At 42.4% G+C, this 27990-nt stretch overlaps 1 protein-coding gene across 7 annotated transcripts in view; it reads left to right on the top strand.

The window, feature by feature from the left end:
* Positions 1–27770, top strand: part of itpr1 (inositol 1,4,5-trisphosphate receptor type 1) — a 115491-nt gene extending 87721 nt beyond the window's left edge. For all 7 annotated transcript variants that reach the window (XM_087135275.1, XM_087135273.1, XM_087135274.1 and 4 more), the window contains 15 exons: positions 7269–7379; positions 7881–7976; positions 8552–8686; positions 9599–9709; positions 10290–10482; positions 11179–11301; positions 12462–12634; positions 13062–13226; positions 13777–13984; positions 14886–14981; positions 15188–15330; positions 15778–15943; positions 16924–17084; positions 18024–18185; positions 18943–27770. In XM_087135275.1, coding sequence (XP_086991401.1) covers positions 7269–7379; positions 7881–7976; positions 8552–8686; positions 9599–9709; positions 10290–10482; positions 11179–11301; positions 12462–12634; positions 13062–13226; positions 13777–13984; positions 14886–14981; positions 15188–15330; positions 15778–15943; positions 16924–17084; positions 18024–18185; positions 18943–19020 — 2121 coding nt within the window. In that variant the 3' untranslated portion in view covers positions 19021–27770. The remainder of the gene's footprint in view (positions 1–7268; positions 7380–7880; positions 7977–8551; positions 8687–9598; positions 9710–10289; positions 10483–11178; positions 11302–12461; positions 12635–13061; positions 13227–13776; positions 13985–14885; positions 14982–15187; positions 15331–15777; positions 15944–16923; positions 17085–18023; positions 18186–18942) is intronic.
* Positions 27771–27990: the final 220 nt, after the last annotated feature.

Below are 27990 nucleotides of genomic sequence, written 5' to 3'. Positions count from 1 at the left end.
AAGACCGAATTTGCATCATAAATCACCAGCTTCACAATAGTCCCCACTTTGGAAAGAGGCAACGGGAATACGGAAGCGTGAGTAGAGCCGCACGCCACCGAACAATCAGCCTTTTCACCATGTAATTCAAAGCGTGCAGAGCACGCAGGGCCACAAACCGAGAATTTGCGGTTTGGCAGGTGGTTTTCGTGGCCAAGCGAGGCTGGAATTCTTTGAGTCAGAAAGAAATTCCCGTCGTCACATTTTTGCCAAGATTTGTCTCCTGCCTTCATTGACCAATTTCGATAAGTTTTTGCAAAGAGCCCAGGTGGAGACTAAAAAAAGCACACAGAAAATGCCCATTTTTGCTGATTTAATGACATAAAAGAGGGGTCAGTTCAGCTTATTGTAAATAAGAAGGTTGAAAACTATCATATGACATCAATTTAACCCTACATGGCCCATCCCTTTTAAGGACTTATGAATTCATTGTAATGGCAGACATCATTATTTCAAGTTTTTGATTTTTGTCATTTGTCACAGTCATTTCAAAAAATGTGAAACAGAAAACATTTTGTAGAGCAATTTGATCAAGTGGTTGACAACTTGTTTGAAAAGTGTATTCTTTAATGATTGTTAATGTTTGATTTGTAGCCAGAATGTACATGTATGTTTGAAGTTTGCTGGTCATGCAGAGCCAGTCCTACTGGAGTTTTACAATATTTAGACCTAGATTATCCAACAACGTTTTCTTTGGTAGATATGTACTTTCTTTGAATTCCACTATTTTAACCGAAAATCAGCCAGGACTTCTTTTTTTTTTTTGTTATGTAGCTTGGTTGTACATTTTCAAACATAACTGAACAGGACAAATCATGGATATTGAAGACTTGACCCTGTCTGTCAACCTGATAGACAGATGGCTTTGTCTAAGAATAGTTTAAATTCTGAGTTACTATGAAAGGAAGCAAAATGGTAGCTGCTGTTAAGGCATACAAGTGTGAAGCCAAACCACTCAGCTTGCTGGAAAAATGTATGGGCTCATTCTCCTTGGAATGAAAAGTGCTGTTTGAAGAAAAAGTAGTATGACGTTAAAAGAGTGCGTGTCGCTCGGCGAATGTCTTTGTTCCTGAGGTAGTAGATGACCACATTCAGCCAGCTGTTAGTCAGAAGTGGCAATTGCTGCATGAGGAAAAAAGTGATTTGATTGATACTGTCAGGAGGGAGTACATAGCCAAGGAATCCACAAACAATTGGCAGGACTGTGCATACCAGTGTCATCAGAGTGATGACGAGGAATGTTTGAAGAGTTTTGTGGTTGGATTTCACCTGCGTGTGTCTGTCCCCGGCAACTTGGTTATCAGCCTGGATGCGTCTTGCATGACGCCGTGAAATGGTGAAGAGTCTGATGTAAGTCACCAGAAACACAGTCAGAGTGCAGAAAAATATGCCAGCACCAGCACCACTGGCAATGTAGTCGGCCAGCAAAGAATTAAAAAAGATGCACTGAAACAACTGTGCATAATAAACAGATTTCCAGCTATGTAAACAGGCAGTGGAGAGGGCATAGATGACAGCTATGCCCCATGAACACAACACGGCAACCCAGGCTCTCTTCACGGTTACAATAGATGGGTAGCGAAGTGCATACTCTACTGAAATGTAACGATCAACCGTGAGCATTATCAGTGAGAGGTGGGTACTCATTGAACAAATGGTTGAAGCTATTGGTTGAAGTAAACAGAGCACATCCCCTAGCAGCCAGGTGCCGGATACAGCAGAAATTGTCATTGGAAGAGCCGAACATATCCCAATGCCCAGGTCAGCCGCTGTTAGAGATCGCAGGAAGACCTTGGTAGTCTCCTGGATGCTGTCTACCTGTCTGAGAACGAGTAAACACAGAGGGTTCAGTGTCAGAAGGAGAAGGGTGGACAGGAAGAGCAGGATGATTTGGACAACACCGTCAGCGTTGACATCGCCTCCAAGGTTGGGTAAAACAGAGGCATTGTATGCTCCAAGGTCAGCATCAGTTGGAGTTGAATTCATGGTGAATCAAGGCTGAGGCTTGAAAATGGTTGTGTGCTGACGCCAGTTGAGTGAAATGCCAGAGGCGGTTGGTAAAATCTGCAAAAACTCTGCTAAAGAGACTCTAGTTTAAAACCTGTTGCTGTGCTGTTGTAGCTCGTGAAATCAACTGGGTTAGTCTCTGCACAGGAGTGTTCTTAGTTACTGTGCAATTTTGCGATATGTGTTTTGTCGCAGGTTGAGATCAGCTTTTATTTTGTGTCATGTGATTTGTTCGGCATGGATTCTTTGATGCTCATTGGTTAATGAACATATCATGATAGTTGAGTGCTTGGATGGCATACGTAAGTACCAGAGTCCACAAACTTTTTGAGAAAGTAAATTCAGTTTGAGTGGACCTTGACTAATTGCGTATTTATAGAACAATAAGACTTGTTAATTGTTTGCACTCGTGAAGATGAGCATCAGGTGGAATGTTCTCTTAGCTTAAGTGTGTTGGAAAGTCTTGCCTTTTGCTGTTTGCCCAGCATGTTGTGCTGATCCATTAACTTAATTGGTTTTTCTAGATCACTTCACTGTGTCACAACCAAGTTGATAATGGGCCTTGCTTGATTTAAGATTCAGCTAACTTGCAGAGAAGATAATCCTGTAGGAGCTTTACCTTTCAGAACTAAGTACCAAGGAACTGATGATCCAGACAGCTGTTTGCAGTTCAGACGGCTTGCAAGAAAAATCCATTCTTGAGAGTTTTCACTGTATGTACATTTTACTTCCCAAGGAAGGAGTGGCAAGGTACCAGTTGGAGTTGGTAAACTGCAGCTTCATACAGTGTAATGCTACTACAACAAAAGGTGTTAAGACCTATACAAAATGTTGGGTGAAGCGGTCACGTAGTGGGACAGTTTTAGTCACTTTTACACCCCTTCCTGGCTCTTGCTTCTGGCCATTTAATTGTGTAATTACATAGATTTTACTGTTTTCTTCCAACTGCCATAAAGTTAGTGCGTGCTTTTCTGAGGGTGAATTTGATCACTTATACATCTCTTATTTTTTTAATTCGGGGAAACTGACATACCAAAGCATCCTCAATGAACCTCCATAAGCACCTTTAATATTTTGGGGGGGCTGTGCAGGATGTTTTATTTGACAAACAAACTTGTTAAACATTAAAATTTACATTACAGTTTTAAATATCAGTTTTGCCTGTTCACTGGTGGATCCAAACTTGTAACTGTTCTTTCAGACATAAAGTGCATCTTTGGATACGGTAAACTTCCTTTTTAAATTTTTTGAAATACTGATTATCTTTTTTTCAAGCATTGCCAGCTCAGTCTGTGTATACTTCTAATGCTGAGTTTTATGAAAGGAATAAATTTGTGCTTGGCCGGTGTTCAACCTTTTTTTATGACTGGCTTAGGGGAATGGACACATGGCCCAGGCTAGCCTTTGATCAAGGCGCCTTCCGCGAAATGGATCGTTGCTAAAGAGCGAGGAGTTTGAGGAGACTTGTTTAAGCACCACACCAACGCATGAAGTAAGACTACACGATGAACTGCACGCACGCCCCGCGCCACTTTGGAGTTCTGCCCCATGTAGCTTATGTTCTTCTTTACATTTGCTGTGGTTTCGGTAGCAGATATGATATATGCGTATGCAGAAGTCTCCACCAATTAAAACGATCACCTCTGTCATGGGATTGCATCATGCATGTATGAATTATTCGTCATTACAATGCATGCGCGTATTCAACATGGCGTCTTTTCCGGCAGTGGTGTCAGCTCTGCAATGTAGCACCAAAGCTTGGGATTCCGATTGACAAATTGAAACCACAGCAAATGTTGGCCACGAAGGCTGTTCTGGAGGTTCGAGATGTGTTTGTCAATCTTTAAGCTGGATGTGGCAAAAGTTTCATATACTAGGCTGCATCGTTCTGCAAAGACTTCATGAATATATGTAGCCTTGACACTGCAATGCTCTGGAATGTAGCACCAAAGCTTGGGATTCCGATTGACAAATTGAAACCACAGCAAATGTTGGCCATGAAGGCTGTTCTGGAGGGTCGAGATGTGTTTGTCAATCTTTAAGCTGGATATGGCAAAAGTTTCATATACTAGGCTGCATCGTTGTGCAAAGACTTCATGAATATAAGTAGCCTTGACGCATGGTAGGCCTACTTAGCCCCAAAACACGATTGGTTAAGATAAATGTGAATAATTCTTAACATTAGCATATTGAATAATTCAGATAAACCGCTAAAAACAAAGCTCGAAAGGTGCTTACGGCGGAGCGCACAGTCCACGACACACACAGCTCAGCTACTGCATGCGCATGCATAGTTTATTTCAGCCGTGCGTGTGGTTCGTCATGTAGTCTTTCTTCGTGCGTTGGTTTGGTGTTTAACCCCTTTGCGCCGGGATTCTTTTGACCGTGACTGCTGGGCTGTGGTATGCCCTGAATGGAGGAGGGCTTTGTCCATCAGCAGGCCCCATTGAACCAGCAGCTGCATGGTGAAGAGATTGTATGTGTGCTATGCACTAATCCTCACACAAAGCCGCCGCTCTTGCCGTCTTCCGGAGCAAAGGGGTTAAACTAGTCTCCTCCAGCTCCTCGCTTTTGAGCGACTTTCCATTTCGCCGCGGGCATTTTGATCAAAGGCTAGGCCCAGGCAGTATCAGCATCCTTTCTCTTAAGACCGTCTTAAACATTAGCCAAGCACATACTTATTCCCATTCTTAAATACCTTTTGAGTTTGAATGAACATGTTTAAAAGTTACAAAGTTTCAACAAGTTTGGTCAACAATTTTACTTCATATTTGAATACTCCCCTGAAGCCATGTTAAAGTGTGTTCCTCTCGCAAGCAGTCATAGATAATCTCCTGTGTATGAATGAGTGCCTGTGCGCACTTACAAATGTAATTTTGGGGCAATCATGGACATTCCTATTGTCCTGTTTTGTTCATACTTTAACTTTTTTGGAAGGCCTCTAATATATTTTGTACATGTTTGGCCATCGTGGACGTATCGGGAATCGTGGATGGTCATTAATTCTTTTGTTTAACGTCCACGATTGTTTGGGAACACCGGCACATGTAGTGTATACTTTTTGAGGTGGCGCACAGCCAGCCATTGGTTTATCAACTGTTAAAGACAGGCCATGTGATAGGCTCTCAACCAATTGGAAAGGCTAAACAGGTTTGAAATCAATATAATAGCAAACATCATTATTTTGAGCTGCAATCATCGATGACTTCAGTGAATTTTCTATAGCACATGGTACATTTTTAAACATAAATGAATGAGACATATCATGTATGTTATAGACTTGGCCCTGTTTGTCAACATGACAAACAGATGACTTTGTCCAAAATGTTCAGAGAAATTAAATTCTAAACTATTTTGGATGGAAGCGATATGGTCGCTGCTGTTGAGGCATGCAGATGTGGAGTTGAACCACTCAGCTTGCTGGAAATATACATCGGCTCATTTTCTTTGGAATGAAAAGTGCTGTTTGAAGAACATATAGTATGACGTTAAAAGAGTGCGTGTCGCTCGGCGAATGTCTTTGTTCCTGAGGTAGTAGATGACCACATTCAGCCAGCTGTTGGTCAGAAGTGGCAATTGCATCATGAAGAAAAAGGTGATTTGATTGATACTGTCTGGAGGGAGTATATGGCGAAGGAGCCAGCAAACAAACGGCAGGACTGTGCATACCAATGTCGTCAGAGCAATGATGAGGATTGTTTGAAGAGTTTTGTGGTTGGATTTCACCAGCATGTGTCCGTCCCCAGCGACTTGGTTATCGGCATGGATGCGTCTTGCATGACGCCGTGAAATGATGAAAAGTCGGATGTAAGTCACTGGAATCACAGTCAGAATGCAGAAAAATAGGATGACACTGGTCCCGAAAACAATGTAGAGGGCCAACAAAGAATAAAAAAAGACACACAGAAAAGACGGTGCGTAATAAACAGATATCCAGCTATGTAAACAGGCAGTGGAGATGGCATACACGACAGCTATACCCCATGAACACAACACGGCAACCCAGGCTCTCTTCACGGTTACAATAGATGAGTAGCGAAGTGCATACTCCACTGAAATGTAACGATCAACTGTGAGCATTATCAATGAAAGTTGGGAACTGGTAGCACACACAGCTAAAGCTAACGGTTGAAGTATACAGACCACATCCCCTAGCACCCAGGTGCCGGATACAGCAGAAATCGTCATTGGAAGAGCCGAACATATCCCAATGCCCAGATCAGCTGCTGTTAGAGATTGCAGGAAGACCTTGGTAGTCTCCGGGATGCTGTCTACGTGTCTGAGAACGAGCAAACATAGAGGGTTCAGTGTCAGAAGAAGAAGGGTGGACAGGAAGAGCAGGATGGTTTGAAAAACCATATAATCACTGACATGACCTTCAAATGTAGGTAGACTAGATGCATTGTCCGCACCCAGATCAGCATCGGTTGGAGTTGAATTCATGGTGAATCAAGGCTAAGGTTTGAAAATGGTTTCCTGCTGGTTCCAGTAGAATTTTACTCCAGGACTTGCCTCGTCGATGCTACAAAACTCCTTAATGAGGGTCTGAGTTGAAACCTGTTCTATTGTAGCACTCGAAATCAACTTGGATAGCCTCTGCACAAGTGTTGCACAGAAAGAAGTGTGCTTAACAGCTCAATGTTTTAGAAAATGTTTTGCACTTGCGAGAGATGAAGTGTATTATCCAGCTTATTCTTGGACTCCTACTTGCCACTCAATCCACCAATGATAGTTCAGGCCCACCATACACAGATCTCTCTGAGAATGTGATATCAGTTTGAGTGCACCATGACTAATGGTCTATTGGCACAGTAAGACTTGCTTCTTGTTTGTACTCATTAAGATGAAAATGGTGGACAGCTTGTTTAGTGTCATTTTGCAGGAAATTCTTGCCCCTCGGTGTTTACCTTGTATTGTGTGCTGTAAAAATCCTGTCCATTAACCTAATTGGTTTTTCTCCTTCAGATTGCAGTGTCACAACCAAGTTGCTAATGGGCCTTGCTTGATTTAATATTCAGCTAACTTGGAGGGAAGAGGAGGAGCTTTTTTCTCTTCCTTTCAGAACTAAGTACCAAGGAATTGATGACAGTTGATTGCATAGTAAATGGCATGAAAGAAAAAGCCATTCTTGAGAGTCCTAGCTGATTTACTTTTGATTTCACCATGAGCTAGTCACAATCCATTGATAACCTGCTTGTTGGTAATGTGTCTTCTTTGCACAGAATGCCATCGCCAACCACGAATCCAATGGTCTGGACATCATCACTGCTCTCATCCTGAATGATATCAACCCCTTAGGCAAGAACCGGATGGACTTGGTTCTAGAACTCAAGGTGAAGCTGTGGGATTGTGCCCCCATACGTACAACAAAGAACAGTGGACAGTCTTTTGGGCTCATCTGAGAAAGCTTGTTCCTTGTGAAAATGTTTCAGATCTATTCTCCACATACCATCAACGTTTGAATAGTCCAAGGAGAGATTATTAATTCAGGAAAATGGAAGATTCCTAAAATGTGAATCTAGTCTATTTTGGGGAGAAGTGAAAACTGAAATAAAAGAAACTTAACCACAGTTTTATTTTCACCTTCAATTTGTAAGGATTATACGAGGACTTTAAGCCGGTTAGTTTTTCAAAGTCTCTTCCCTCCTGCCAAAAAGAAGTTTGCCCTCAAAATGGGTCCATAAATACAGCTTCCTTTAGTATTTTGGCAGATAGTTGACTCGGGTTAAATACAAAGTAATTTTTCCCAAATATTTCTACTTTACTTTGATAATTGCCGTCTGACCTCAATAGATGGCCCTTCCTTCATCTAGTGACTTGTTTAATCTCTGCAGAACAATGCTTCCAAGCTGCTTCTGGCCATTATGGAGAGCAGACATGACAGTGAGAACGCCGAGAGGATTCTGCTCAACATGAGCCCCAAACAGTTGGTAAGGGCTGTGTCCCTCAATGCAGGCTGAGTTTAGTAGTGTGCTGTTTGTTTTCAGTGGTGGAGAGCAGAGGTGTTGCCATTGCAACTGTGTGCTCTATGTACCATTTAATGCATGTTGGTTTTGTGCACATTCTGGTGAAATTTAGTCAGGTGTATGCTTTACTTTATGCATGTTAATGAAGGCACTGTCTCAAGGCTGGAGCACATTTCATGGAGTTGCTTATCTCAGAAATTTACTAAGCACAATAAAACTTGGTTTTGGAAAAACTGGTTACCAGCCTCAGAATAATGAACTGTACATGTTGTGTTGGTTCTGACTGACTCCCAGCTGACATATCTCCTAAGCTTCTCTATAAAATGTTAGGCTTTGGTCACAAAATACCATCTACTGCTCCTGCTTGGAGTCTGGTCCATTCTCCATTTGCTGACTACAGTCTTCCATTGTCAAGATTTGGGAACATTTTTCACGCTTTGTCCTTTACTGTGCCTCACTGTGATCAGTCGCTGTTGTTCTTTCTCCTGCACCCCGTCCCCTTTTCCTCTAATCTGCCGCCCTGTCCACCCATTCTGCAGGTGGATGTGATCAAGCAGGCCTACCAGCAGGAAGACATGGAGAGGGATGATGACGATGAGCTGGTGATAGAAGATGACGATGAAGCCATCTCCCCCCGGGAAGTTGGACACAATATCTACATCCTGGCACATCAGGTTAGTAATTGGTTGAAAGGAAAAGAGTTCTGTTCAGGCCAGCATGTTCTGTCGGGCTCATAAAATAGCATGCTTTTGAGTAGCAAAAATTGTCCTTTGATGTAAATTCACCGCATGCGCACACAGATTTAAGCGCAATTGGCCCAGGGTACGCAGAGTACTGGCTTTCAGTACGGGCGTTTCACAATAGTCCGCCTCCGAGAGTTAGCAATGCATTGACAAATCACAATGCACAAAATATATAGACCCCTTATGAACGCGCAGTGCCAGTTGACACGTCCGGACGTGTCAACCTGCATTGCGTACTAGGGCCACCATGTTGCAAACGCTTGGCAGCGCACTATTGTGAAACGCCAGTATTTATGTTGGAATGGTTGATTAGTATGGTCTTAGCAGGTGCCCAGGGCACCCGGGTGAAACGATTCCCAACAGTCTGTCTCTTCTTTGCCGTTGAGGGGGTGCTTCAAGTTTTTGGCAGATTTCTTCAAGATTCATGACGTAAGTTCTTTAAATCCTCAGTGGAAAGAACTAATTGGAACTATAATGCTGTATACAGAATGTATGTCCCTCCACGAAGGCAGCAAATTACCCATGAGGCTTTGCTACTCCTGTACTTCCTTCATCAAATTCTGTATAGTGCCTTAGCCTATCCCAGCACCATCCAAGGGTGGTGGGAATGAGTTACTGGCAATGGTGCTTTAAAAAAAATAATAAATTTCCAGAAAAATTACTTTGGAAAAAATTAACTGTTTTTTGTGGTTTTGTAGGAGTGGTTTTGTATGAAAAACCATTCTGTCAAGACTTAACTCACTTTTTGTTTGGGGGGTCATGTTTTGTTGTTAGAAATAAGTTTCACTTCAGGGTGTCCATGGGAACAAAATTAATGTCTACAACTTAACATCTTCTTCACAGCTTGCTAACCATAACAAGGAGTTGGCGTCTCTGCTGAAGCCAACTGGACCCAACTCAGAATACTCCGATAGGGCTTTGGAATACTATGCCAAACATACAGCACAGATTGAGGTGAGAAACCCGTGGAATCTGACTCCTCCGCCTACTCACCCAATCCCAAAGTCCACCCACCCACTACCATCTCCTGTCTGTAGCTCAGAGCACTCCAATAGGGCTTTGGAATACTATGCCAAACATACAGCACAGATTGAGGTGAGAAACCCGTGGAATCTGACTCCTCCGCCTACTCACCCAATCCCGAACTCCACCCACCCACTACCATCTCCTGTCTGTAGCTCAGAGCACTCCGATAGGGCTTCGGAATACTATGCCAAACATACAGCACAGATTGAGTTGAAAAACCCATGGGAGTCTGACTCCTCCGCCTCCTACCTGCCCTATCCAAAACTCCGCCCACTCGCTCCCATCTTCTGTCTGTAGGTCAGAGTACTCTCATAGGGTGCAGATTGTAGCAACAAACCCAAGGGATTAGACCCCCCCACATGCATGTTCTCTGTCTCAAAATTCCACCTACTCACTCGTCCATCTCCTGGCTCTTGAGTGAAAGTTGACAGGTGCGATATCTGAAGTGTGGTGTCCTGTTTATGCAACATTCTGACCCTGTCTCCACTCTGTCTCCTGACTCTCCAAGATTGTGCGCCAGGATCGGACCATGGAGCAGATTGTCTTCCCCGTGCCCCAGCTCTGCGAGTACCTGACCACCGAGACCAAGCTCAAGATCTTCCAGAAGTCTGAACGAGACGACCAAGGCAGCAAGGTGGCTGACTTCTTTGAGAAGACAGAGGACATGTTCATGGAGATGAAGTGGCAGAAGAAACTTCGAGGTCAGTGTCTTGAAGCTGAACCCTGCTGGGTCCGAATGTTGTAGCCTAGATTGGAAACAGCATGTGTGACTGTTGAAGTGACTGACTAGCAGCTGCAGTGGCTCCATTGATGCCTGTGTTAAACTCAGCCTCAGCCAGTCGATTTCAGTGAGGCTATAAGTTGTTCACAGCCTGTCTTACAAAGAGATTGACTTTGAAGCCTAAGTGTTGATTCTTTTAAAGAATTAATGACTTCAGCATTGTCAAGATTGTGGACCTTGGCCAAGATTATTTACAGGCACTGAAATATTTGTTTGGGTTGAGGATCCAGTTTCAAGAGTAGAACTGCTCCAAACTTTTTAGAGTATTTGGAAATCTGGATTTCTTGATTTTCTTTTAAATTGAGGGGGTGGTTTCATGAAATGGTAACCAGTTTTAGGGGAAAATATTTAAAATAGTGAGTTTCACTTCCTACCTTGTGAATTTTTTGTCTTAACGCTCACATAGAGCATCATTAGCACCTCAGGGTGCACCTTTTAAAAGCTGAAACTTTATTTGTTATTTCTTTTTTAGAACTATGAATGGAGATTAAAAGGACAGAAAATGTTACCAGTCCAGAATTAATAAGACAGATCTTACCCAAAGATGCACTTTTCCTGACTTTGCAAGAACCGTTGTTCTTAAGGAACGTTGTGTCTTTTCTGTCGTCATCCACAGCCCAGCCAATCCTGTTCTTGGCAAGCAGCAACATGAGCAAGTGGAGCCTGGTGTGTTTCAACCTGGCGCTGTTCATCAACTTGCTGGTGGCATTCTTCTACCCATTTGACGTCGGCACAACAGGTGGAATGCAGAGTGCTGAAGTGGTTTATATGATACAGTTTTGGGGAGGAACTTGGAAGCAGTGGCCCGGCTTTGCCATCAAAAAGCCAGGCCCTGCTTGGACAAAACAGAGGCCCCTCTGCTTTTTGAATCCCTGGCTTTGAACAATAGGCTCTGCCAGGGGCATGGTGATCGGGGGAGCCCAATAATAAATTCCGGTCAGAAATTAGGACTTCAGTTGGCAAATGAATCCAAAGTTGGTGCAGAAATTATATTCGTTTGCCGTTGGCATTTCCCTTGAAGCATGAAATTTAGCGTACCATTTCCATTTTACACGACATGAAGTTGGTGAACAAGGTACAAGTCAGCAAACTTACTCTGGTAAACCTCCCCCAAGAAAATGCCTTTGCTATGCCCCTAGGCTCTCCACTACCAGCCTTTGCTCTGTCCTGGACTGTTGTTGCTCTTCCGAAGGAAATTAAAAGAGTGTGGCTGTTCATGCTTCGGTCAGTGCTTCATGACGCAAGTTGTCTGCGCACTGGATGGAGCCGAACAACAGCCTCTGACTCACCTGAGGCAGGCAGGCCTGGCTTAATTGATTGGTGACACCTCATCTGTGAGGTAGTTCAGGGCTAAGAGAAGGACTATTACAGGTGCAAATGCCAGTGCTTTGCCTCACTTTTCAGTGGGGCAGCCATACCTCTAGTTCCACTTTGCTCCCTTCCAAGCTGTTGAAATGTCCCTGTAAACTTATTCAGAGAGTTCGTGTGGCTTTGTGAGAGTGGAAGGAGAATCGAATTTTTTTCATTTTTGACAAATTTACTGAAATATCACTTGATTCTATGTAATTAAGTATGATAAGACATGAAAGACAGTGTGGAGTTGTGTACTAGGCAACTTTCCATTGCGTAGGGGTTGGAATTTGAGCAATGGGAAAAGAGGTTAAAAGCTGTGAATTGTCAGAGAGTTTGAAGGACTTGGACACGATCAAAATACTCTGCTTGATCAAAATGATCTCTCGATTAGTCGAGGCTCGGTTAGTTTGATGCCACCTTGTGAGTAAACTAAGCTACTCAGCATAAGACTCAGTAACAAAGTTTCTGACTGGCAAATGTTGATTTGTGGTTTTCACTCTCTGTCAGAATCATGACCTTTGACATCTGTGTTTTTGCCTTCACCAGAGCTGGACCAAGGCCTGTCCATGCTGGTCTGGCTGCTTATGGCTGCCTCGCTGGCTGCCATCCTGACACTAAGACGGCCCTCCATGATACGACCGTTGGTCTTCTCCACCATCCTCAGGATGATATTCTCCATCGGCGTGGAGCCCACGCTGCTCTTTCTAGCTGTGACAACTGTGAGTTGTGCAATTTTCTTGGCGTTGTCTCTTTAGTCAGAGTTATGGGTGCATTGTCTGAACTGAGTGTTCCCTTTAATGAACCAGTTTGGTTTTTCAAAAAAAACAAGGTCATTCGAGATCAAAGCACATGCCTACAAGTCCTCACAGGGCTGTGCTGATATGGAAGACCTCGTATGTGTGTCCGAAGGACCTCAACGCACTTCATTTTGGGCACACGCTGTTGGAATACTAACCCTGCTCTTTGTGATTGACTGATACAAGACAATCAGATTCAGATTTAAATGGCTTTCAGGGCCGTTTCATAACGGCAAGTTGCATTTTAATCCTTTCTATGCTTTCAGGCTCGGGTGAATTTTTCACGTAAATAGAAACCAGCCTCGTCCAGTCTCTCTCATTCTTATGTCATTTCGTCCCTGTCCACCAGATCTTCACCAAGTGCATCTTCATCCTCAGCTTCCTAGGCAACTGCGGCCTGCTCTACAAAGGCGTGAAGGGGATCTTTACCGACATGGAGGTCCTGTACCACATCCTATACCTCATCATCTGCTTCCTGGGTCTCTTTGTCCATGAGTTCTTCTACAGCCTCTTGGTAAGACCCCTAAACCGAGTTCTGCTTTTTGATCCGATCGCTCACTCCCAGTGAGTCGGATGGATTTTCTTTTTTAAGTTACCCCTAAGTCTCTGGGGGATCGAGATTAGTTTTTGTATGGAGTAGTCCAAGGAGATGCCAATACCGAAGTGGCACATTGCTCGTGCCTGTTTTGGTAAACTTCAGACACAAATGCCAGCAGCAAGATCTAGCGTTTTCATAAGGGGAGCACAAAAGTCTAGATGAACATTTTATGCATTGAGGTTGGACAGGTTTTTCTGGATATCAAGATTGTTTATACCCCTAAGTTGTGGAATTCTAGACGTTTAGTAAATCTGCTATTTTATAGCACGTTGTCCAAAATTTAATTTCCAGATTCACATAATCATAACCATTCTTGAGAGAGTCAGTCCCTTGTTGACTATGAAAAGATGTCCTGACAAGACACAATATTTTAGTGTTTACTGTTCAACCCCTCTGGTGAATGTTTGATAGGATTGCGGTCATCCCACAATCTGAACCCTTCCTTTAACTTTCTCCCCCTCACCAGCTACTGGATGTGGTGTACCAAGAGGACACACTGATCAATGTCATCCACTCAGTGACTCGCAACTGGCGGTCCATCGCCTTCACCGCCCTGCTGGCCCTGATCCTGGTCTACCTCTTCTCCATCATCGGTTATCTCTTCCTCCAGGACGACTTTGTGTACGAGGTCAACCCTCTCCGGCCGGCCATAGCCGCAGCCGCTAATAAGACGGGTGAGCTGCTAAGGGCAGGTGGTGTGGGAGCAGTTCCGGGTAGGGTTGTAGTTAAGACCATCGCAATGCCCGTCACAAGACCAGTCTCAAGACTAGTCACAAGACTAGTCACAAGACCAGCCTCAAGACTAGTCACAAGACCAGTCTCAAGACTAGTCACATGATCAGTCACAAGACCCCTAACTAGACCAGTCTCAAGACTAGTCACAAGATCAGTCACAAGACCAGTAACAAGACCAGTCACAAGACCAGTCTAAGAGCAGTCTCAAGACTAGTCACAAGACCAGTCTAAAACCAGGGTCAAGACCAGTCACAGGACTAGTCACAAGACCAGCCAAAAAGACAGTCATGACCAATCACAAGACCAGTCACAAGTAACGAGGAACCATGACAAAGGAATGCATTTAATTGCAGTTCATTTGAATTTGCTTGTTTTTTTTAATTCAGACTGGAAGTCTTGTGTTAGTTTTGTGGGGTCTTGTGATGGGCTTATGAAGTCTTAACTACAAAATTTGGTCTAACAGCAAGAACAACATCAGTATGGGCCGGGCAATTTTTCAGTCTTCTGAGTCCAATCTAACAGTAAGAAGGAAAAGATTTTCTGATGCTACCCCTAACAGATGTACAAAAAGCAAGGATCACTGCTAGGATTACTTCAAGTAATTTGTCATTTGTCATTAATAGATTCCTAATGATATGAACCCAAATTCTGAAGATTATCTGTTCAGACCAAACGTGTCCAGTGGTTCTCATGGGTATAAACTCTAGTAAGATCGTCACCCAAATGTGACACTTATGAGGTTCTGCACTAGCTGTTAACCATCATGGCATTTGTAAAATTACAAAAAGCATGATTCAAAGCCACTGAGAAAACAAATCGTTTGATTGCCTCCACCCCTAGGTCCCTTACCCCAGATAATTCCCCCCGAATCCTGTTCAGCAGAGACAGAAATGGAAGAATGTCTGAAACCAAATTTCAGCGACTTGCAAGCAACAGGTAAGTCAGAGAGTACTGACTGACATAGTGGGGGGGGGGAATTGATATAAATCTTTACATTTCAATGAGGCAAAGTTCCATCTATTGTCATCTGTTCTCCTTTTTAAAAATCTGTGACAGGAGTCTTCAGTGCAGCAATAAAAAGGAAAATGCAGACTACAGACCCATATTTTTTTTTAAAAAATTATTTTTATTGCCCTCAAAAGGTGAAGTTAGCCTGGATGACAACACGGGATCAGAGAAGGAACGCGCCTGCGAGACACTGATCATGTGCATCATCACCACGCTGAACTTTGGCGTGCGGAGCGGTGGGGGTATCGGCGATGTCTTGAGAAGTCCGTCGACAAAGGTAGAGAAATGGTGTTGGCATTCTGTGGGACGGGCTGGAAGATGAACTCATTTCTGGCTGCCTATTCTTTTGAGCATATTTCAGGGAACCTGACCAAGATGGCCACTGCTTTCCATTGTGATCTTGAGCATACTTCAGGGAACCTGTCCAGGATGGCCATTGAGATTTTTTGTAGTGATTTTTTTTATACTTGGAATGGCATCTCCAGACTTTATAGCTGGGTCACTGTCAGTTTGTCAGTCTAGCAACAGGTTAGGCTGTTGAAGCACATTAGTTTGAAAAATATTTTAAAACGGTATCCGGAAGTGAGGAAAATGTTCCAAAAGAATTCATTTCGCATATTTCTGGTGAATGAAGTTTTGAACTTACTGTTCTGATCGAATCCAAAATCAATGGGCCTTAATCACTTAAGTACACCAACAGATCTCTGTGTTTTTTCTTTTCAAGGAGCCGTTATACATGGCCAGAGTTGTCTACGACCTGCTGTTCTTCATTGTGGTCATCATCATCGTCCTCAACCTCATCTTTGGTGTCATCATCGACACCTTTGCCGACTTGAGGAGTGAGAAGCAACAGAAGGAGGAGATCTTAAAGAACACCTGCTTCATCTGCGGTAAGCAGTTCCTAGCCCTGCAGTCAATGAAGTTCAATGAAGACATGTTGTTGCCGTTGGCTCACTGCATGCAGGGACTCTCAAAAACACAATTTGGCTCACCTGCATACTGAGGAACTTTTTTTTTTAGAGGTGCTCTGCTCTGCTTAGCAAAGTTGGTTTACCAGCTAGTGTGCTGGTTTTCTGCTCGTTTCTGCTTAGCAGAGAAATTTACTCAGTAGGAAGCTGTGTCATCTGCTTATTGGCTTAGCAGGACAGGGCGTTCCAACTGTGTGCAGAATTTGAGGCATTTGTGCATCTGACTCAAAGTTTTTGGTTCATAGAACCCATCTAAAGAATACCTTGTCAACAAATAGAGTGCTTAGATTCCTAAGAATCCAAGCCAAGAAAGTAGTGCCCAGTTGAGCCACAAAAGAGAAGTATGAAATCCCAGCAACATCAGGGATCTTTTGGAAAACACTCAATGAATGCCAATTTTAATTGCCTATCATTTCTGTCGGTTAAGCATTCTGTTGGACTTCCATCATTGTCAATGCTGTAGTCAAGACACCTGCCATATCAACTCCCCTCAAGACAATCTCAACGCTTGTAAAGACTATTGCAAGATGTCCAGTTTGCATTCGAGTCATAGGCTATTCCAGTGAACTGCAACAAAAGCATTCTTTTGTCACTGTTCTCCCTGGTAGCTGTAACAGGTTTTGTGACTGGTCTTGTGTCTGGTCTTGTGACTGGTCTTGTGTCTGGTCTTGTGTCTGGTCTTGTGACTGGTCTTGTGTCTGGTCTTGTGTCTGGCATTGTGACGGCCACCTCTTTGACATTGTTTATAAACAAAGCCCATCGCCTGTTAGCCGTTGTTTTGAAGGAAGACTTTTTGTGTGGATTTGCCTCATTGTTTGATACCATCCTTCTCGTTCCTCTCAATCAAATCCAATCTCTTCCTGTTCACTTTGCTTTCATCTTCCTGTCTCTTGCCTCTCCAGGCCTGAACCGCTCGTCTTTCGACAACAAGTCCGTCTCTTTCGAGGAGCATTGCAAGGAAGAGCACAACATGTGGCACTACCTGTACTTCATCGTGCTAGTCAAAGTGAAGGACCCGACCGAGTTCACCGGCCCCGAGAGCTACGTCTATAACATGATCAAGGTACCGCACAAATTGGTCGGTACTCGAGGCGTTTGGCGGGGTACAAGAGAGAGCATTTTATTTGCATTAGGCCATGTTAAAACTAAGTTTTGTTTGCTGGGCTGGCAGGTCTGATACATTGTGACAGTAAATTTTGTGAAGTATGTTCATTTTTGTTTTAGAGGACAGTGAAACAAGATTCCTAAATAGATCTAATTTTTGGGGGCTTTGAGGTCGAAGTTAAGTCCACTGCAATGAATTTGTGTGCTATCGAAGCGAAACTTTTTCCAGATCTTGTGGCCTGCATATCTATTTTTTTTTTCAATCTTATTTGCTGTGAATTTTCATGGAAAAAGCCACAAGCGACTGTAACAGGAGCCTCATTTTAATGATGCAAAAGACTGTTATGAAAGGATGTGCTAATTGTCTGTAGCTTGAAGCCAGTAAACATTCGCTCGGTGCGCTTTTGATTTGAAGTGTGTGGTCTTACTTAAGGCAAAGCAAAATTTGTCAAATCAATGGCAGTGAGTTTTTTTATTTTATTGTTATTGCTTTTTTTTTCTCTTCTGCTTCCTACTGGGTGTTTTTTTAATGTCCCAGTGGAACTGCTGGGAAAGACTTGTTACGCGAGTTGAATACTGATTGGACATTGTGCACTTCCCGGAAATGTGCATCTGGGACGCATCTTAAGTAGACCGAGTCTTCAAGTTACATTTGGGATGTCCATTAATGCTTGTGGCTTCTGCAGTATTGGCAAACATTTATGAGGGAGGCTTTGTGAACTTATTAAACCTTTTAGAGGCTGCCTTGATCCATTCACTTCCCAAGGCATTGATAAAGCTTTCTACTAGAACAAGAACTTGTACCAAAACTTGTCCGTATATAGAACTCAATTAGTACAGAGTGTAAGAGTTGGTGCAGTGACTGATTTATATTGTTGTGTTGGTTGTGTACATTCAGGAGAAAAATTTGGACTGGTTCCCCAGGATGCGGGCTATGTCGCTGGACTCGGACGAGGGGGAGAGTGAGCAGAATGAGATGAGGATCTTACAGAACCAGCTGGAGAACACCAACTCACTGGTCAAGGTCCTGTCCAGCCAGCTCCGAGAACTGAAGGACCAAGTTAGTTGTGTTTTTGTTGTGGTTTACTTTGAGGGAAAGCTGTCATCAGCAGGAATCTGAGGATTTCTTTGAACCCCTTCTCGGCGGGAATTTCTTTCCGAAAGCCAATTCCAAGAATTTTAGCCTCACTTGGCCACTAAGGCCATCTGCCAAACCGCAAATTCTCGGTTTGTGGCCCAGCGTGCTCTGCACACTTTGAATTACACAGTGAAAAGGCTGATTGTTCGGTGGCATGCGGCTCTACTCAAGCTTCCACATTCCCGTTGCCTCTTTGCAAAGTAGGGACTATTGTGAAGCTGGTGATTATGATGCAAATTCGGTCTTTTCATTTCTGGGCTACACACAAACATCAATTACCATATATACAAGAGCCAGGGTCTGCCTTCTTTCACCGTGTTCGCTCGAGCGTGGGCCGAGACTAATAGCTGAAAAGCGGGCTGAGGATCTCAATTATTACGGCGTGTCTCAACACGTCCCGGCGTGAAGAGGTTAACAGTGGAATGGGGGGTGTCAAATCATTAGTATTTTCAAGCAAATTAAGGATTTACGTCCCTTTTCCTCCAATTTTCTTGTTTTCATTTCTTGTCCTTTTTCTTGGGAGGGGGGCTTATGATGCCCTTGCTCACCGATGTTCTTATTTACTAACTCCTGGAAAAAAATTTGAGAATCTTTGCAGTACCTACAAATTTGCTAGTCATTAAAACGACAAATCTTCCACTTGCTGACTTTCCTTGGCATCGTTCTTGCCTTTTTGCAGATGACGGAGCAGCGCAAGCAGAAACAGCGCATCAATCTCCTCAGCTCTCCCAGCATCCCTCAGATGGGTGGGCCCTGAATCCTGTTGCCTAGCAACCCCCGTTCGTCCGAGCAACTTGAGTCACAGTGTCACCGTTGTCTTCTCAAGCTAAGATTTCTTACCTTTGTAATTGCCATATTTTTTGACTCCCAATGAGCGCACTGGTGCTTCGGATATTTTTCTCCAGTAAAGCCATACCGTCCAAGAACTCTTTTCGAATGTGTTCTTTACTAAATGTGAAGAGCTGTCTGCAGAAATTGAGGATATTTTTCTAGTACAGGAGTCAAAAAGTAGTTTTAATTTTGAGATCAAAGAATCTCGTATACAGAAAAATATATAATTGTAGAAATTGTGTCTCAGTAAAACAAATGTAAATTGTAGCTTTTAAAGAAAAACATGTAATGCTATTTTTGTAGTTATTTAACACCAAATTTCAATTTGCTACATCACGTCTCCCAAAATTTTTTTTAAAAACAGTCAGTTATTATTTTTGCAAAGACGGTGTTTGCTTTGTTGGCAAATAAAGTAAATTTTCTGTGGTTTGCTCATGACTTGATAGAAGTGATAGAAGTATCATCCTAGTTTAATTGAAGCGGCACCGAAAGGAAAACATTCTGTCTATTTCATGCCAGGACTGGTGATCAGAACCGAGACATTCACTTAATGTGGTTAGCTTTTTCCCAAGACTCCTTTGAGTCAGCAGGTGCCAGAAGGTGTTAGAAGTCATTAATTTCAGGTTGCGCCTGAGGTTAATCACGATACGCATTTGCTGATTTCATATTTACCAACTTAAACAAACCTGCGTGACCAGCGATGAAATGACGGGTTCAGGAGATTAAATCTGTGCTTTCTCCAGAGGTGGATCATTTCCCCCCTCCCCTCCCCTTCTGCAGGATCAGACAAAATGTGTTCTTTGCTTGAATTACTTTCATCAATATTGATTACCCACAAGGAGCATGAATTCATTTGTAGTCGTCACCTGATGCAGACCGCCAATTATGTCCGTGTCTCAGATGTGGCAAGGGCTAGGTGTCGAAAGTCACATGAAGACCCCCCCCCTGCTCTCCTCTGGTGAGTCCTTGTGAATGCATGGGATACCTTGAGGTACTTGACACCTCCTTCTTTTGCCAATCAGCATTCAAGTAATATCGTTCTTTTGGGTGTGGGGGGGGGTGTGGGGAGTTGGAGGTGTTAAACGGACCGTGGTGTGAAAGCTGTCGGGTTGACGTCTACGCCATCTCTCCCCATGGGAGACGGAGGGTTGGAAGTGCGAATGTGTCAAGCGATAATATTTTGGTGTCGCAACGGCCAACTGCTACCGGACTTTGAGATGAGCGTAGGTTGGAAGTGGGATTTGTTCGGCCAGCATATCACTCCCACAGGGAGATTATGCAGCTGTGGAAAGATCACCACCTCTTGTCATCAAGAGCCATATTGAAATTGGAATTCTAAGACTTCAAATTGCATCTGAATAGTTTCACCTGTGTATGGGGACAGTGGTGTCTGTACTTGTGTTCCAACCACTTGTGTGTACCTAGAGGCAGAATTCAGAAGCATTGAGACAGTGGCTTCAATTTGAACTGTAAAGCTTGTTAATTTCCCACTGAAGTTAATAAGTTCGAAATTAAATTTGTGCTGCTTTGGAGCTGCATCTGAAATCAAGTCACCAAGCTCCTTTGAATTCTCGATGATGAGATCAAATTCCCTAGACTTTTCATCGAAGTTTAACTTGATGCGTTATTCTTCGACAAGTGCATTGAACTTGGAATTAATTGCAGATGATCAGCAGGCTGTGTTTTGCATATACTTCAATACCCGACATCAGTGCCAGAGCTGCAGACTAGAGTTTCCATGTTGCAAAGCATTTGGCTGTCAGCCAAGAGGGGAGTCCGCACACCACAGACACGGTTGTCATTAAAAACGCACACCGGTTTGTAGTTACCACTCCAAACTGGATTCCATCGCAGCTCAGGTCTGGGGAAAGAATACAATACATAATGCATTTGACAGGGCAGGTAACAGCCTGCCCTTTTTTTTTACCAGTGGGTGGGATACCTGACTTGCCCAACCCATAGGAATATTAAGGATTTCACATTTTACAAGGCATCACTGGCCTATGCATGCTATTTCATAGGGGAAAAGATCTTGTCAGTTGTGAAAAGATATTTCAGTGCTAGAAATTTTACACTTGCATGTAAAATTGGTTGGAGGAAAAAGTCATGTGCACAGGGGCACTCCAACCAGAGCTGAATTTTCAAAAGCTATGGAGTTTTGTTTAGTTTTTTGGTTCTCTTTATTTTATTTTGAATAACATTTAGCAGTATGCATAAGCAGTGATGACATATAGTTCATGATAATAATTCAGAACAACACAGACTTCAATCCAAACTAAGCAGTTCCAGGTTAAAAGTCAACCTTGCTGGTTTTCAGAGTAAAATGTTCTTTTAAGTAATAAGAAATTTGTCCATAAATGTATCAACAAATGGTATCCCATGTATGCATTTGTTTTATTGAAAATAATTTGAATAGATTGCATTGAACTGAAAAGAATTTTTTTACCTTCAATGGAAAGAAACAGTCAATCAACAGGAAACAGGAGAAAAGTTATTATGCTGTCTTTTTTCCAACCCATCTCTTCACTGTGTGCAATGTCACTTGTGAAGTTAGCATAAAAACCGGGATTGAAATCATCAGCGAGGTGTGACTGGGGAATGACTAGCCTCCCTAGATATCCAGGGGCCCCTCAATGGTTGGGCCTGTTCTGGCCTGTCGGAGACCCCCACTGACACATGATACCTACATCATCAAGCCCCTTGCTGATTTGTCTGTAGGCTCATTGGCCTCTCCCACGCACTCACACTCTTGGCCCAAGGATTGCCTACATATCGCTTCAAGTTCATTTTTTTTTTTTTTTCCCCTTGACTTTATGACAGCTATGAAAGTCGATCGAGAGTTAATGGAGGGGGGATAAGCATTAGGTCAGGAACGGTCAGAAGAAAGGATTTTTCCCGAAGCATTCAGGTTTCCGTTTTACTGAGGGAAATGATTCCTGTGATGTACATGAATAGGACTGTGTTTAAGCACATGTCATGTATCACCGCTCTGCTTCATTTAGATTGGCCATGCAAGAAAAATCATTTTCCATCAGACATATAGAGTGGCGACAGATGTCAGAGTAGCTGTGCTCCTAATGTTAATGAAGGCTAGAATCAAATTTACCAGCGCTGAAGAAAATGGTGTTTGTTGACTGTCCGGTGGAAGCAAATTACAGCTTCATGTAACTGCAAGCTATGAGTTCTGTGACTCAGAATATTTGGTTCAATCCTAAAGGTATATTTGAGAATTACATTAACACTTTGCAGATTGGAGACACTGGGTCTTAAAAGTGCAGAACACTTTACAAATTTAAGGATTAAAAGCAAATCCAGAAAAAAAGTGCAGAGAGTGTAGGTAACCATAAATAAGGATTGCTTTCAAGTTTAGTATGTCCATTTGGATACCTGGGATGACGGTTTGTTGTTACGTTCATGAAATGCTAGACGGTGCTTTGAGTGCTTCTAACATGCTAAGTTGTAAGTTAATCAGTTGTTGACCATGGGAGGCAGGGTGCCATACCACTTTACACACCTCTTCCCTTCAACGAAGCTGACCTGTCCTCTCATATGAAAGGTCAGACATGAGTAGCCTAGTGGCAGGGACGGATCCAGAACCAAATTTTGAAGGTGGGGGGACTTTTTTAAAGGGTGCCAAAAAATTAGTGACTTTTTTCATGTAACCATTTATGGTCTTTATGGGTTATGCTATGGCTTTGTACATGCTTCTTGATGGAGGGGAAATGCTCTTATCTAGTGGCTGAAAATTTGTCAACTTCTTGCTCCTGCCCTATGGAGTGACATGTTGCCACGACTTCAGCACTGACATTGATGTTTGTTTTTGAAGATTTGCTGGGTTGCAGTCATTGCCAACACTTTGGAGTTACTCATTCCACTCACCAGGTATTGCAATTGATCAAAGAATTTAAATAATTGCTGAATTTGTTCCGTTTTTAGTTCATAATCCATCAGCACAAAGCAGTCTGGGATTAGGTTTAATGAATAAATAAATAAACAGGGCTGGAGTGCAAGGGCTATGATTACTTTGAGATGGAGCAGGTAGCAGTTGCCCTACCGCCGTTTCATGTTTGGTCTTTGGAGATCCTACCTCAGCACCGACTGCAGATGGTCTTGTGAGTCTACCTGAAAGAGTGGCAGTCCAGAGGCAAATTTGATTTCCTCCCTTGTTAGGACAGCTCAGCGGCTTTCATCCTCGGTGGTTCGTTTTTGTTGGCGGCACGTAGCCGTGATGAAGCACCCTGTCGCTTTATTCCTCTGCACGGCACGGCCCGATACAATCCAATTTCCTCCGGAGTTCTCATTCATCAGAAGGCCACCGGTTCATCAGCTAAACAAGTTGTTGCTCAGACCGGAGTAAGCCAAGCGGCCTTTTTATCATTATAGGCTAATCTGGTGACCAGAATGAGAAGCCATTACTGCGGAGGCTCTACGCCCCTTGCACAGGTGGTTCATGACAGTGATTGACTCTTCCACCAGTGGGACGCTGGAACTTGCCCAAATACACCTGCACCTCAAGGACCATCAGCCCTACAGGAGTAATGGCATCAGTGAGAAGTGATGGATCCTGCTGACAAGTGGTCTTGTGTTCTTGGTTTCAATCAGTTCCTTAGATTCAGAATTTGAATCAAAAGTAATGAAGAAGTTTCAAAGTTCAGCACCTTTGTTTCAAGTTTCTTTTTGATACTTTGTTGATTTCCGTTTGGTTTGATACTGCAGCTTTCTTACCCATTGGTATTACATTTTCTGTGTCAGTGCTTTATTTTTTTATTTCTTTATTTATTTGAGTTTCAAGGAGAGTTCGTGTTCAACATTCTGCATGCAGATCTTGACCTTTTTGTCCAAATTGATGCATCAGGGGAGAGATGCCTGGAAGAAAGACAGCTTTAGAAATCAACGTCTTGGCACGGTTATGCTAGGACAGAGGCCTGGATGTCTAGTTAAACAGCACCCTGCTGAGGTGAACTTGATCGAGACTCATTTCAAGTCTGATAGTATGTTATTCTCAGCTTGAGCTGGGCGAGGAAACGGCACGCTAAGTGGCCCTCTACCCTTTCAATTCTTCATGTTGTCCACAGCCAGGGGACGTGGATTGCCAGAATGTATTCCATCTCCCTCCTCCCCAAGCCCACAATGTTAGATGCTTGGCCCCGTCTAATGATTTCGGAGCGGAACCTGGCCGCCTAACTCAATTTGAATAGATTGGATCTGATCTTTTTAGTGTCCACCAATGACGTCAGCCTTGCGAGAGGCTCTAATTCAATGATCCTGTAATGACCACTCCTGACACCCCTGTTACTATCCCTTACAGTTCCCTCACATACATGCTTCCTTGTACATTTACCCCTGACATCATAAACATCAGTTCTTTTCTTCTTTTCATGCTCACTACCAAAGCACACATCACCCCCCACACACACACACTTCTTAGTCTTTGCAGAAAATTTGTAGCCAGTTTGTTTAATAAGACAAGTCATGTTATCAGCTATGCACACATGAATAGACTGTTCATTATGGGTCTTGTAATAGCTAATTAGATTTGGGTGAGTCTGATAAGTAAGTCAGGCCACCTTAATATCTGTGAAGCATCAAGGGGCCTGAAATGATTGGATTGTGGTAGTCATCAGTCTTGATGAGACAGATAAAACCAAAGAGACCTGGGATGGATTTTAATTAAGGCATAATTTGTTAGGTGTCTTTTAAACAGTAAGTAATCTGAGTTTTAGGCATGCTCCCAGTCTGTTTATTGTCAAGAAAAGGCAAAGAGTTTTTGGTTTATTTCTCCTGAATTCTCCTGCAGAAATTAACATTTTTTCTCATTACCAGTGACATATTTGGGATGTGCAGTTTGGGCAATCATTGTTTGGAATGGCTTTGTTTTTTTCCTTAAACCAATGAAATTTTCATTCCATTTGATAGCAGAGTTTTTCACCGTTGCTCACAGCTGGTCCATACATACCACTCACTTGTGAGTTTCTCCATTATCTTATCATTGCAATCTAAATGATTTCATAATTCAAGTGTTTATGATGTGTCATTGATGTTCACAAATGTGTAATTAACTATTTTTTCTATGATTTGAAGAACATTTCATGTAAGAATTACATTTAATTGATTGTTTTTGTTGAAGAAAAGTGATGATCAGCTAAGGATGAATCTCTATCAGTTTTTGTAAATACAATCAAATAATTTATTAACATTTGAAGGATTTGATTCATAGTCAGAGACACATCTGAAATTATATAAAAGGAGAAAACAATTCCTTCTTTTATATTTTAAAAAAAGACAGACTTTAATCGTTGCAATGAACTATGTTTGTTGTCCTAATTTAATGTAGGTAACTGTCATTGCATCAGCCTTGTTTGCACAGTTATGACAAGTGATTAGTGCAAACACTTACAATATAACTTTAAATTTATTGGTGGAATTGTTTATATATGTTAATTGTGCTTGTATGTGGGGCACGAAATTGTCTAGATTTGTATTATCTCTCCGTAAATGTATGAGAGAGTTTTAATGAGGCTGTTGATGAGATAAAAGTAATGTTGTTAGGAAGACAGTAATTTCATAAAGTTGATCAGTGTTTGCCAGGCTTAGTTGATCAGTGTTTGCCAGGCTTCGTTGATCAGCATTGGCCAGGCTTAGTTGATCAGCGTTTGCCAGGCTTGGTTGATCAGCGTCAGGCAAAGTTGATCAGCGTTTGCCAGGCTTAGTTGATCAGCGTTTGCCAGGCAAAGTTGATCAGCGTTTGCCAGGCTTAGTTTATCAGCGTTTGCCAGGCTTAGTTGATCAGCGTTTGCCAGGCAAAGTTGATCAGCGTTTGCCAGGCTTAGTTGATCAGCGTTTGCCAGGCAAAGTTGATCAGCATTTGCCAGGCAAAGTTGCTCAAAACTATGTTGATTGTGAAGCTGGTACTTTTGATCGAATGGGTTCTCTTTTCTTTCCAGATACATTGAAATATCGCCTTGAGGTCCTAAATGATATATGCAAACAGACATGGTATTTTTTTCTATATCAGGTCAAAAGCTTGACTTTGATAAATAGTAACATTAGTGCTCATTTGTTGTTTGTAGCTTTGTGTTAAAAATGTAACATAGTGGCATTTTGTTGTACATGAAGGTTCCAAGCTCATAGTTAAAATAATAGCTTTTTTATCCACAGATTTTGAAGATTTTTAACACTTTGTAAAAACAGTGCCACTCAAAACTTGGGTAGCATGAAGCTTTGAAAAGGCTTGCAATATATATTTATATATTTACCAATGTAGTTTTTAAGTCAAGAAGGCCTAAATTATTTTATAAAATCTTTCCAAATCTTTGTGCATGTGATTGTTTTGTTTGATCCCTGAACAGTCTATTTCAGAGGGATTTCTTTGACTGAATTGCATTCACATTGTCTTGGGGGTGTTTCTGTGGGTTAGTTTTTAGGACAATTTTGGCATGAAGCCATTTATTCAGATGTAGAGTTTCGAACAAAGACTCAAAAAGAAGACAGAACGGAAGTATTGGACGTTTGGTTTGGCATGAACATGTAAAGGAAAATTTCCGTTGCTATATATACGTATAATATAGTCACAACTCACAAGTTATGCTGCAAAATGCAACAGTAAACGTGACATATTATGCAACTATATTTAGACCTTACGAGAATGGAATCACACTCAGAAATCGTGTGTTGCACGCTGTTATCAATTGTCAAATATTCATCTTTAGGATTACATGACAAAACTTTCTGTAAATTGATATTTATCATTTACTCTCCAATCGTCATGCTTCGTTGGTACACTAGCGTGATTTAATGTCGTCTCGCCAAACTTTTGTTGTAATTTGTGAACATGTACGTTCTTGTAAGAATTTCTTTAAGGTGGTTGTGGATAACATGGCATAATCACTTTATTATCTGTCCGTTCACCCGATCAGTGTTTTTCACCTGTTCTCTTATTATCAGTGACCTGTAAAACTCGACATGTAGGCCTAGTCGGGTTTTCATGCGTTCCGTTATTTATGGAAGCGCTACCCAATTTTGATCTGTTGTCTACGTGCAGAATTTCTTCATAGCCGGCTGTGAGAGAATTCTGTTTTAATAACGCAGACTGCGTGCCAGTTACAGAAGGGTTGTGTGGTAAGCTAGCAGGGTTGCCGAAAGTAACTTTGCGTGAGCCACGGCTAATGCCAGACTCGAGAGGATGAGACAAGGTTTATTGGGAAGATCGGGTAGGGCATAGGTGAAATGGTTCTATCAGACTAAACAAAATTCACGGTAAGGTCTAATCAGGTGTTCCATAAGGTCTTAGGTTACGATTAAAGTACAGCTTTGCCAGTAGTTTTCTTAATAATGTAGCTACACTTGAGTAATACGGTTTATAAAAAAGTGTTTTTCGTCAGCCCTTCATATGGTTTACTCTGTGCGGATTTTGGAGGCATTTTAAGAATTGAAACTGCGATCCCATGCAGTTTCTCAGTTTAACATGAATATGAGGAGTTTTTGCAGATGACTAGGGGGGGGGGAAACAAGAGGTAGCCACTCCATTAGGTAGACTTATTTTGCTATAGATATGCTTTGGTGAGTGCACTTGTTAAATTCTAATGGTTGTCATGGTTTAATGGACCAAAGGTGGACTCGTCTTGTGTGATGGAGAAGATTAAAAGATGGTTAGAGAATGCATATATTCTTACACAACATTGGAATGGTTCAGAGAGTTTTATTTTTGATTGTGTGGAGTGTGTTTACCCACGAGGTTATTTTATTTCATTTGAGAAGTTGGACCCAAGCACCTTATTTACCCAGACGGTGTGTAATTTTGAAATAGATACAGACGTGCACACCCGCAACTCTTCACTTCCTGCTTTTCGTGGACATCTTTTGTCTCAGGTCCACACAAGCAACGGTCCTCACAAGG

Source organism: Acanthaster planci, linkage group LG04 (genome assembly GCF_054643075.1).
Source record: "Acanthaster planci isolate LZ-2023a linkage group LG04, COTS_SCS, whole genome shotgun sequence".
Taxonomy (NCBI): Eukaryota; Metazoa; Echinodermata; class Asteroidea; order Valvatida; family Acanthasteridae; genus Acanthaster; species Acanthaster planci.
Note: the sequence above shows the minus strand (reverse complement) of the source record. Positions and strands in the feature narration are given on the sequence as shown.